Here is a 12861-nt window from a genome sequence, read left to right as displayed (position 1 = left end):
AGAGTCAACCACATTGCTGTGGGTCAGGAGTCACATATAGGCCAGACCAGGTAAGGACGGCAGATTTCCTTCCCTAAAGGACATCAGTGAACCAGATGGGTTTTTACAACAATCCGATAGTTTCATGGTCACCATTACTGACACTAGCTTTTTATTCCAGATTTTTATTTAATTAACTGAATTTAAATTCCCCAGCTGCCGTGGTGGGATTCTGAACTCACGTCTCTGGATCATTAGTCCAGGCCTCTGGATTACTAGTCCAGTAACATAACCACTGTGCTACCGTACACTGTATTGTGTGAAAAGTGCATGGGATTGTCTGCCAAACTATTTATTTTTTCACTCTCTCTGCAATAGTTATTAGCAGCAAGCCCTATGTGTCAGTAAGATTCTATACCTGAGGGTCGGCAAGTCCACTCACCAACTAGCTTGAGGCAAGTTGTTTTCTAATTTCCAATAAAGGCAAAAGAAACTCAGTAACCCAGTGTGTTTATCCTTCCACCTCCAAACTTTCTTTGTTTCTCTTTTATTCCTTGCTGCATCTGGTCCTTATTGGATCATTTCCTCTGGGGAAACAGTCTTTGGTGAGTGAAATCAAACACATTGCTCAGTACATTTAAAAAAAAAAAAAAAAAAAAAATCCCATTAGACGAAATGTCAATATATTTTATACGTACAGTAGTAGGCATTAAAGAAAGAAAAAGCAAGACTTACATTTATATAGCGCCTTTCACGACCACCGGAACTCCCAAAACGCTTTACAGCCAACGAAGTACTTTACAAGTGTAGTCACTGAAGTAATGTGATAAACATGGGAGCCAATTTGCACACAGCAAGCTCCCACAAACAGCAATGTGATGTTGGTTGAGGGATAAATATTGGCCAGGACACCGGGGAGAACTCCCCTGCTCTTCGAAATAGTGCCACGGGATCTTTTACACCCACCTGAGGGAGCAGACATTACTTGAAGTGGATGGGGCATTAGTTTTAAAAAGGTGTGGGACAGGCATTGAGTACATCAGTAAAGGAAGATGTGGGAGAACCAGACAAGATCACTGGGAAACATACAGGAGAGAGGCGAAGGGGAGACTCGGTCAGAAACGGAGGTACAGACACTACAATGAGGGTAGTGCGTGAGTCGTAAACAGACAGCGAGTGGTAGACAAACAACGATACAGATGGACGTGAAGAATGAGAGAGTGGGAAAGCGGCAGACAGTCAGAGGAAGATATTTTTATTGTCATGGGAGGTTTTTTTTAAGTGATCGAGGTGTAAGTTGGTACATCTCGGTAATTTATAATATAATTTTCCCAATCCTTTTTCAAAAGCCACCAGGTGGCAGCATTCCAGCAGTTTTAGGCACAGCTCTTGAGCAGGAAGCTGACATCAAAGTACACTCGGGGTGTGTGTGTGTGGAGTGGCCAGGAGAAAATGCTCCTGCAGCAAGTGTGGAAAACATAATGGGGCTGGGTCATTACTGTAATTGCTTTGCATATTGGGTATTGACTGGAATTTTACATGCGTAGGGAAAGGAAAATTGACATGACATTCAGTGATCTGCACTTGTGTGTCTTGAATTCTCACTTGCCATCATCAGATGTTTGTAATTTTTGTTGAATATTCCCCATGGCTCGCCCTGCGTTACCCAAACAAACTGACAAACTATAGAGATAACAACAGAAAATGCTGGAAAAACTCAGCAGGTCAGGCAACATCCGTGGAGAGAAATTTGAGTTGACGTTTCGGGTCGAACCCTTCTTCAAAACTGGAAAGAAAAGAAACTAGATCGAAGGCAGGGCTGCCTTTTCTTTCCAGTTTTGAAGAAGGGTTCGACCCGAAACGTCAACTCAAATTTCTCTCCACGGATGTTGCCTGACCTGCTGAGTTTTTCCAGCATTTTCTGTTGTTATTTCGGATTTCCAACATCTGCAGTATTTTGCTATCAAACTATAGAGATATGTACGTTCGAGCAGAACGTAAACCCGCGAAGGATTGTTGCCTTTATTTTTGTAAGTGGGAATGAAGGCCAGCAAGCTCTCACTAGCTGAAAGATTTTGGAAGTCTGCCTTCTGTCTACTCGGAACTATCTACTAAATTAACATGCTTCTCCTTGGGTTTTTGCAGAGTAATGCAGAAGCGGTGCAGGCGAAACTTTCTTATTTAAGAATGGTCCACTGGTTGGGGATTCTAGAACGAGGGGGCAAAATATAAAAATTAGAGCCAGGCCTTTTCAGGAGTGAAATTAGGAAACACTTCTACACACAAAGGGTGGTAGAAGTTTGGAACTCTCTTCCGCAAACTGCAATTGATGCTAGATCAATTAATTTTAAATCTGAGATTGATAACTTTTTGTTAACCAAAGGTATTAAGGGATTAGGCCAAAGGCGGGTATATGGAGTTAGGTCACAGATCAGCCAGGATCTCATTGAATGGCGGAACAGGCTCGAGGGGCTGAATAGCCTCCTCCCGTTCCTCAGTTCCTAATTACAGGTCAGGTTTAGGGAAGTTTACTGTTGTTAACTACGTGCCTGCATTGGCAATTAAGCTGTGTTGTTACGAAGATGGCAGTGGTGCAGCTTCAAATGAACCAGTGTTTCCCAGTACACATCCACCCTCCACTGCTCATCATCGTCTGTCTGTGGTGATGAGCACCAGAGCTTGGCTGGGGCATGAACAGCCTGGCGCAGGTGACCCCCGTAGATTGGTTTTGGGGCATGAACAGCTTTTTGTTCAATTTGAAACCAGACAGTTTTTTATTTTATTAATTCATGGGATATGGGCTTTGCGGGCAAGGCCAGCATTTATTGCCCATCTCCAATTGCCCTCGAGAAGGTGATGGTGAGCCGCCTTCTTGAACCGCTACAGTCCGTGTGGTGAAAGTACTGTACTCCCAAATGCCTTAAAATCGTCCTATGCTGCAGTTAACTTTACTGTATCTGCACTAAATTCCTCCAGCCCACCTCTTGGAAAAACTGTCTGTGAAGCCTGAAGTGTGGATCCTGAGGTAGAGAGTGCCAGAAACCAGCAGAATGTATTTGCCTGCAAAGTCGACCAATGAACTGAAGAAACCAATTAATACTATTCTCTCAAGTCTGTTTTGTAACACTTCACTGGTGCTTCAGTGGGAATTGTACCAGGAATGAGAGTGTGCACGTTTTGGTCTGTTAGATTTTAGAAGTACATCACTTTTGTCAACTTGATATCAAAGCCCATGGACCTGGGAGCAGTGGAATTTTTATTAAATAATAAAGTAGAAACAAGCTGGAAGCTCTTCTGACCCCTTGCACTTTTGTAAATTCTGTCTGTCAGCGATGCAAAATGTGTGTTGCTAAGAGGAGGGGGGGGGGGGGCGGTTGTTGGAATATATCTTCACAGTCCCCTCCCAGTAAGCGCCATCTAAGTACAACATAGAATGCACCAGGTTTCCTGAGGAAATGTCCCTTTTCGCACAAAATGAGAGGGGAGGATGGCAGGAAGGGAAAGCGTTACGCTGTGATTTAGTACCAGGACTTTCACTTTCTTCCAGCTCCATTTGCACGTGCACACTTGTGCAGTTTTGTTCTTTGCAATTTTATTATTCACCGCTTGCACATAACTTTTGTTAATGACCACGCATCCCTTCTAATGTAGGGAAAAGTATCAAACCAGCAGTGTCCAGTTCCAGCATTGGTTCTGGTGAAGTGGCACTGACGTCGCTGCTACCAAGTGGTCAACAGCAGCAGACAGCACATCCTCCTGCCGTGATGAAATCAGTCCCGACGTCCTCCGCGATCGCAGTCACACACATTCTACAGCAGGTAATTACTCGGCTCGGATAATGTGCACAGTCTGTTTACAAATTGCACTGCCAGTGGGATTAGTTAGAAAATTATAAACAGGGAATTTATTAGCTGTAATGGAGGACACCCCTTTCAGGAGGGGGGGTGGAAGCTAATAGATAATCGAGAGTCCCAGATTACATTGGGGCTCACTGTTCTGGATTTTGGAAGTGTTGGCTCTTCCCATCGCCTGCCTCAACCCTCTCCACCAGCACTCCTCGCCATTGTTCGTGCTTCAGGAGCAGAGCCGATCAGCTGCACTGTTGGCTCAGAGCTCTCCCACTTGCAATTCCAGTTGCTGGACCTGCCATCTGCTCAAAGGAGTCGGCCAAAAATGTCCCCCGGTTCCAACCGTGCGCGGGCCCCCCCCAGCTATAGAGGTGAGCACTCAAGACATCGCACACTCACTCCAATGATCTATTAGCAGCCCCTGCTGAATTCAGCCCTTGGGAGCTGCCGACTTTAAAGTCATAAGGCAGTAAAATGCTGCAATTGCATGTCTTATGGAGAAGAAATTCAGCCAGGCTTCTCGCTCCTGATCACTATTCAGCAAATCTTACAGGCAGTGTGCATGTGGCCGTCAGGTGAGGATATGATTGGGTGTGACTCCCATGATCAAAAACCTGTCTACACACCATTGAGCCTCATGGTTACTTGGATGAGGTATCAGAGGGCAATTTTTTAAAATTTGTTCCTGGAATGTGGGCGTCGCTGGCCAGGCCGGCATTTATTGCCCATCCCTAGTTGCCCTTGAGACGGTGGTGGTGAGCCGCCGCCTTGAACCGCTGCAGTCCGTGTGGTGAAGGTGCTCCCACAGTGCTGTTAGGGAGGGAGTTCCAGGATTTTGACCCAGCGACGATGAAGGAATGGCCGATATACTTCCAAGTCAAGATGGTGTTTAACTTGGAGGATAACGTGGAGGTGATGGTGTTCCCATGCACCTGCTACCCTTGTCCTTCTAGGTGGCAGAGGTTGCGGGTTTGGGAGGTGCTGTTGAAGAAGCCTTGGTGAGTTGCTGCAGTGCATCTTGTAGGTGATGCACACTGCAGCCACGGTGCGCCGGTGGTGGAGGGAGTGAATGTTTAAAGTGGTGGATGGGGTGCCAACTGGTGCTGTTGGGTACTTGTCCTCAGCAAGGAGGGGAGAAAATTGATTTCTTTAAACCAATAATGCAGTTACTGATAGGAAAAGAGCAATACCTTTGAGATGCGATTGTAGTTTGTCAGGCTGTTGCTGTGCTTTAGTATATTCTTTAGAACTCCACTTACACTGCAGAATCATGTAGTGCATTGACCAAGGGAGAGTTAAGCTAACAGATTCAAAACACCCACCCAGACTTGCAATGTCATTATAAATCATTGTCAGAAAGACTTGGCACTCCATAAGAGAATGGAGCCACCTGCCCTGCTTCCTTGATCGATTGATTGACTTTCCACACATCTGGAGCTTGTTTAATCAAGGCTTTAGGGAGTCGGGAAGAATTTCCCAGGGTTTTTCCTGAAATTGGCTGCGGGTTTTTCCCCTTGCTCAGTAGTTAGCCGTGCTAGCAGTTGGGGAGAATACTGCACAAGATTGTACTGTCTAATGGGTAGTGTGTTCATTGATGGGCTTGATGGTCTATTCTTTTCCTTTTTATATGCTTGTATGTATAGGTTAGAGTGCTGGGAATACGATTGTTTTACATTGTGTGAGGCATTTTTCGCAATGCAGGACTAAACATAAATGAAAAGGTAGACAGTGTCCTGCCAAGTTTGCTTACAGTGTAACTGACTGGAATAAAGAAACACTTGATTTATATAGTGCCTATCGTGTCTCAAACATAAATCAAACTAAACGTAGCAGACATTTTGTCACAGCAAAATACCACAAACAGCAATAAGACAGTGACCAGTTAACCTGTTTTTAATAACGCTGCTGTTTTGAAATTATTAATCAATTATAATGAAAATCTCAAGCATTCATTTTTGTGGGAACTCCGTTCTACTGCTGTCTGACCCACCTCAAGTTCTCTTATTTTGTTTTTATTTCCTTCCCCCATTTTCCCTTCCTATGGTTTCACTGCGTATGGACCTCCCCCAGGTCTCTAGCAATATCACACACTGGCTGGTCACTAGAAGGCATGTGAAGGGCAGCCAAAGTGGCTTATCATCCAGTTTTGTGTCTCCTATGGTTTTATGAAAGGGAAATCGTGTCTGACAAATTTATTAAAGTTTTTTTGAGGATGTAACTAGCAGGGTAGATACAGGGGAACCAGTGGATGTAGTATATTTGGATTTCCAAAAAGGCATTTGACAAGGTGCCACATAAAAGGTTGTTACACAAGATGAGGGTTCATGGGATTGGAGGTAATGTATGAGGATAGAGGATCGGTTAATTGTCAGAAAGCAGAGAGTAGTGATAAACGGGTCATTTTCAGATTGGCAGGCTGTAACTAGTGGGGTGCTGCAAGGATCAGTGCTTGGGCTTCAGCTATTCACAATCTATATTAATGAAATTGATGAAGGGGCAGAGTAATGTATCCAAGCTTGCTGAGGATACAAAACTAGTTGGGAAAGTAAGCTGTGAGGAGGGCACAAAGAGCCTACAAAGGGATATAGACAGGCTAAGTGACTGGGCAATAAGGTGGCAGATGGAGTATAATGTGGGGGAGATGTGAGGTTATTCACTTTGGTAGAAAGAATAGAAAAATAATATTTTTTAAATGGTGAGAAACTATTAAATGTTGGTGTTCAGAGTGATTTAGGTATCCGAGTACAAGAAACACAGGGTTAGCATGCAGGTACAGCAAGCCATTGGGAAGGCAAATGGCAAGGGGATTGGAGTACAATCGTAAGAAAGTCTTGCTACAATTGTACAGGGCTCTGGTGAGACCACACCCTGGAGTACTGTGTACAGTTTTGGTGCTCTTATTTAAGGAAGAATATACTTGCCTCAGTGGCAGTTCAACGGAGGTTCACTAAACGAATCCCCGGGATGAGGGGGTTGTCCTATGAGGAGAGATTGAGTAGATTAGGCCCATACTCTTTGGAATTTAGAAGAATGAGAGGAGATCTCATTGAAACATACAAGATTCTGAGGGGGATTGACAGGGTAGATGCTGAGAGGATGTTTCCCCCTGGCTGGAGAGTCTAGAACTAGTGGGAATAGTCTCGCGATAAGGGGTCGGCCTTTTAAGACCGAGATGATGAGGAACTTCTTCATTCAGAGGGTTGTGAATCTTTGAATTCTCTGCCCCAAAGGGCTGTGGAGGAGTATATTCAGGGTTGAGATCGATAGATTTTTGGACTCGAGGGGAATCGAGGGATATGGGGATAGGGTGGGAAAGTGGAGTTGAGGTCGTAGATCAGCCATGATCTTACTGAATTGCGGAGCAGGCTTGAGGGGCCAACTGGCCGACTCCTGCTCCTAATCTTTATGTTCTTCTGTTCTATGGGGCAGGGCCTAGTCTTCACCCAGTGAAGGCCAAGTCGGGAATTTCTTAGATGAAAATTACACGTAACCCCACGACCTCTGGCCACCTTGATTATGAGATCCAACTCTACCATGGCGAATTGTGAAATTAAATTTGTGGACTTGTACCAGGAAAAAGAACCATGAAAATTGCTGGAACCCAGTTGGTTCACTAATGTGATAGGAACTTGCCATGCCCACAAGTGACTCCAGTTGTGTGCTACGCGGTTGCCTCTTGGTATCCTCTGAAGTGGCCTAGTAAACCATTCATTTGTAAAAATCAGTTTCTCAGGAAAAAGGCTCACTATTAGGCAAGTAGGTGTGGGCAATATGGGCAAGATTTTGAGAGGGCTTGACAGGGTAGATGCTGAGAGGCTGTTTTCCCTAGCTGGAGAGTCTAGAACCATGGGGCATGGACTCAGGATAAGGGGTCTGAGATAGGAGAAATTTCTTCACTCAGAGGGTGGTGAATCTTTGGAATTCTCTACCCCAGAGGGCTGTGAATGCTAAGTTGTTAAATATGCTCACGGCTGAGATAGATAGATAGCTTCTTGGACTCTAAGGGAATTGAGGGATATGGGAATCGGACGGAAAAGTGGAGTTGAGGGCAAAGATTGGCCTTGATCTTATTGAATGGCGGAGCAGGCTCAAAGGCCCGAATGGTGCTCCTGCTTTTATTTCTTATGTTCTTATGGTGCTTTATCGACATCATCCGCAACTTGACAAGAAACAAAATAGTGTTTTTCTAATCCAAACAGTCCGTTAATTTGGTTTATGTTCAAAACGTCCCTGGTTCAGGTTTTTGTAGATGTAGCCCAGTACATACAACGCCCTATTGAACAAACATCAAGGAGCTTAAAACTGTTCATTTGAATATTGATTATTGGCCACGTACTTGACAGTAATGTAAAGATGAATTTTTTTTTTAGTAAAAGCATTTTGAGACATGAATGATTTGAGCAATTCAGAGTGCGGATGGGTTAAAACAAGTTTCTCATTTTTTTAAAAATGCAAACAAACCACTTTATTTTTACAAGATGACTTGGGGGGAGAAGTTGGGTATCGCCCCGTTTGGGGCGCTAACTTTTAATAGTTGAAAAAATTAGCACCAGGCGATAATGTTTTTCAACTTTTAAAATTCAGTGTTGGTGCTCCAGGAAAGAGGAGGAGTGCTATATCGAGCGCTCCACTTCCTTCATGGCGCACAGCAGGTGCGGCGGTAGGTGTGCAGCGCTGCACAACGGGCCGTACAGCGCTGCCGTATTGGAAGGCTCCTTCCCTCCCTTAAAGGGAAGGGCCATCGCTGCAGGCTCTGCAAGGGCAAAACTTACCTGGTCCCCGACGGCAGCCACAATCCGGCCTGATCAGCCCGATGCACTGCAGCAGAGTGCTGAGCTGATCGATCGCTGCTGAAGAGAAATGGAAAAAAAAGAGAGCATTTCAGAATTTTTTTTCAGTTACCTCGGCCACCTCGCCTTTAAGTATCACCCCCGACGTGCCTGGCCTCCTGATGAATGCCCCCTGCAGCTACCAGTGTTTTCGCCCAGCGATGCTGCAGGGGGTGGAACCAAAGTTCGGGCCCGGGGCAATGTGCACGGCCATGACGTCGCGATCTCCGGGCGAAGGAGATCGGGGTGCAACGCCATACCGCCGCCACAAACCTCCCGCTGAACATAGCGGGAGTCGCTCTTCTCGCCACACCCAGTCAGTAAGTGCTTAGCGCTCCGTTATCGCCCGCCCCGGAGGCGATAATGGGAGGCGCTAAGGAGGCCAATTTCTAGGCCTCGGTGCTTTGTCACATCTCACAAATATATCCATGCTTCACATACAAAGAATTACTTTGAAGTGAAGTAACTCGTTATGTAGGCAAATACTGCGCCCATTTTGTGCACGAGATCCCACAAATGACCAGACGACACATTTTTGACAGTGGTGTTGATTTGAGGAAGAAGTATTTGCATAAAACTCTGCTTTTCGAATAGTGCCATGGGGATCTTTAACGTCAACCTGAACTTTTGGAACAGGCAGACATGGCCTCGTTTTAACATCTCATCCGACCGTGTAACAGTCCTCCGTGCTGCACTGGTGGGTCAGTCTAGATCATGTGCTCAAGTTCTGGAGTGGGACTTGAGCCCACACCTTCTGGCTCAGGGATTTCAACACAATTGATCGTTTTTTCTATTGTACTAAAAATTCTGTACAAGGACCTCTTCCCTACATCATAACCTGGTTTGTATTTCTCTTCCCCATACATCCAAAAAATGGAAAACTTTAAAATGTTGAGTTCCAAATTTGTCTTGCATTAATTTTCTGTTGGTTGCTTCATTCCTAAAACCTTCATCCAGATCCCGATAAAATTACAAGCAGTCACCGGTCAGGGTGCTGCAGCCAAGCAAGATGACTCCGAGGCCGAAGAAAGTGAAGTAGAAGAGGGGGACACATTGGACCCGCAAACAGGCCTCTTCTACAGGTCCAACACCTCGATGCAACCGCCCCAACAGCAACAGAAACAACTGCATCAACCTCGGGAGGTGACCCAGACCAAATCCCCGGCGCTGCAGCAAGCGTCTGCAGCAATGACCCAGACCCAGCAAACCATGGTGCAGGTGATTGCAGTGAAAGCCCAACAGCAGCAGCAACTTCCAAAACTGCTGCAGCAAGCACAACAAAAGCTGCAGTTGCAACCCCCACATCTACAGCACCAGCCGGATAAAACCCAGCTAGCCATAAAACATCAGTCTGTCTCGTCGGAACCGCATCTTCCTGGCCAGGTAACGCCATTGCATAATAGCTGGGAGCATATAATGCCAGTCAGCAGTTTCAACACGTTTTTGCCCATGACCACATTCTAAAGATAGCAGGGATCAGAGTGAGTAATAGCGTGCTGCATGGGATAGGTCAGTAACATTCACACTGAAGGTTGGTGATGTAGTCACTGGAATTTTCTCAAGTGATCTCGACTTGATTACCTTAAGTGTTGTTGATGTGTATTTGTATGTGCTTTAACCTAACTATTTACGTCCTTTCCCTCCTCTCCTGGATAATCATCAATAGCTGGAAACTTTGCTGATGTCCCCCTACCCACCCTAAACCAGGAGTGTGAGGTGAAATGTAGCAGAAACCCGCTGCTGTCCCGGTCGAAATCTGCTAACTTGTCTTGAAGCAGGGATTGAATTTATATACTAATTATAATTCTTTGGTTTTACACACTGAATTTCAGCAGTCCCGAATGCCCCGTTATTTCTCTTTCCCAATAACTTGATTGAATGCTCTACCCCAGAGAGCTGTGGATGCTCAGTCGATGAGTATATTCAACACTGAGATCGATAGATTTTTTGGACACTAAGGGAATCGAGGGATATGGGGATCAGCCGGGGAAGTCGAGTTGATGCAGAAGTTCAGGCATGATCTTACTGAATGGTGGAGTAGGATCGCGGGGCCGTATGGCCTGCTCCTGTTTATGTTCTTAACACTGCATGTTTTTAAATACAGATTTTTCTGGTAAGAGTGGTTTAGCAGATAGAATGAGTAGGAATGCACTGTAAAAACTAGAATTAGTTCAGGAGATTAGAAATCAGTGACTAGAGATCTCTAGAAGCTGCCACAATTAGTTTGCTCTCAGTGCTATCTACTAATGTATAATGAATATTTTAGTGTGTCTTCTCTGAACAGTTTATACGGCCCAGTAAGTCTGCTCGGCCATTTTGTTAGCCATGGCCAGCTCTTACCTTTTTAATCCAAATTCCTTGACTTTTTCTCCATACTTTTTCTTAGTTACTGTACTAGGAAGTACAGGTATTATCTTCAGGGATAGTGTACTCTGTATTCGCATCCCTTTGTTTTGACGAAGTTTTTCCTGGATTTGCTTTTAACCAACCTAGTTCTGATTCTAAGATTTTGTCCCTCTGTTCTGGAACAGAAAGTCTGCAGCTGATTGGTCTCTGCATGTTGCATTAATTGGCTCCGGATTTCTTCCCTCATCAATCCAGGTTAAAGCACACTGGAATGTTTATTAATTTCAGTTGCAGCATGAGAATTGCAGGAGCTGTTTTGCCAAGACTGTGGTGTCAACAGTAGATGAAGTGAGCCTGCCAAGTGTAATAGTTGGAATTCAAAGCTAAAACGTATCATGTTTAAATAAAAAAAGAAGCATAGTGCTTTGGGGCTCCAGCAGGATATGCCAGATATTGATGGGGTGAGGTTTTTGCACCAACGGTTTGTTCCCGATCTCAGTTGTACAGTCTAGGCAAGTCACTAGGTGGACATCGGCACTTGCCCACATGTAGGATTGGAGGTAGAATCTCGCCAAGCTAATCTACATCTTTCAGCAACTGCTTACAAAGCAACACTGGCAAAGATCTGGGAACGTGTCTGAGAGGTTATAACTATCGGGAAAGACTGAACAGGCTGGGACTCTTTTTTTCTCTAGAAAAGTGAAGGCTGATGGGTGACCTGACAGAGGTCTTTAAAATTATGAAGGGGTTTGATAGAGTAGACCTAGAGAAGATGTTTTCACTTGAAGGGGGCAGTCCAAAACTAGGAATCATAAGTATAAGATAGTCATTAATGAATTCAGGAGAAACTTTACCCAGAGAGTGGTGAGAATGTGGAACTTGCTGCTACAGGGAGTAGTTGAGGTGAGTAGCATAGATGCATTTAAGGGGAAGCTAGATAAGTACATGAGGGAAAAAGGAATAGAAGGTTATGCTGATGAGGTTAGTTCAAATATGGTGGCGCCGGCATAGACCAGTTGGGCCGAATGGCTTGTTTCTGGGCTCTAAATTCAATGTAATGTTGCTGCCATGCCCCTTGGCCAGCAAATTGTTTGGGGGATTGGATTCAGTGGATTAGATACTGGCCTTTCAACTCTGGATTCTGGTCTGCCTTAACATTCTACCTCGGCCAAAGACTCAGAAAGGTGTCCCATACTGCACCCGTGTGACATTTTCCCATTTCCTGGACCAGCCATTTTGTGGCCTCGGCGACTGAGATTGCCAATGTAGTGTCAAAATAGGAGCAGTTTGGTGCAGTGGGTCATGCCCACCAGGAACTGAATTGAGACTCAACTCATTTTACAGTGAACGGACAGGCAAGACTTTCATCTCGTCAGTTTGTAGCCTCTTCGCACTTTCCTAACGGCATCGTGTACAGGAATCAACATGCTGTATCTGAGCCAACAAGGCTGGTGGAACAGGTCAAATTTAAGAAATATTTAAAAAATACTTCGAGGGATAAGTATAAGGTAATATTTCCTTTTTAACTTGCTTTTTAGCTAGGCTAAGTTGTAAGTATTACAATTTTTTTTTACAAGCACTGTAAATATTCTCATTTCCTCGTGTAGCTAGTTGAGTGTGAGGTTCTCTCTTCCCTCCCTCCATGCTGAGCTGCAGTTTCATGGATTCTGGCCGCACTCTCGTCTCTCGCACAAGTGGCCATTCTTCATGTGTGAGCTTAGCTGGAGTGTTGGGAGACTATTCGACCGGGCAGCATCACAGCCAAGCCAAATCCTGTGTTCGCTAGACACCTGCGCACGAGCTATTTTCAGGAGCGGTCACTGAATAACAATCCGGAATGGACGGCACTGTTTGATTTA

General features: G+C 44.9%; 1 protein-coding gene across 11 annotated transcripts in view; it reads left to right on the top strand.

Moving 5' to 3' along the window:
- Positions 1–12861, top strand: part of emsy (EMSY transcriptional repressor, BRCA2 interacting) — a 79398-nt gene that overhangs the window by 59446 nt on the left and 7091 nt on the right. For 10 of the 11 annotated variants that reach the window (XM_085999699.1, XM_085999698.1, XM_085999697.1 and 7 more), the window contains 2 exons: positions 3631–3797; positions 9614–10039. In XM_085999699.1, coding sequence (XP_085855825.1) covers positions 3631–3797; positions 9614–10039 — 593 coding nt within the window. The remainder of the gene's footprint in view (positions 1–3630; positions 3798–9613; positions 10040–12861) is intronic. The other variant, XM_085999701.1, reaches the window with a different exon arrangement.

The sequence above is a fragment of the Somniosus microcephalus genome, chromosome 10 (assembly GCF_052327205.1).
Source record: "Somniosus microcephalus isolate GS21.2 chromosome 10, FLI_Smic_1.0, whole genome shotgun sequence".
NCBI lineage: Eukaryota > Metazoa > Chordata > Chondrichthyes > Squaliformes > Somniosidae > Somniosus > Somniosus microcephalus.
This window is presented reverse-complemented; position numbering and strand designations above follow the sequence as displayed.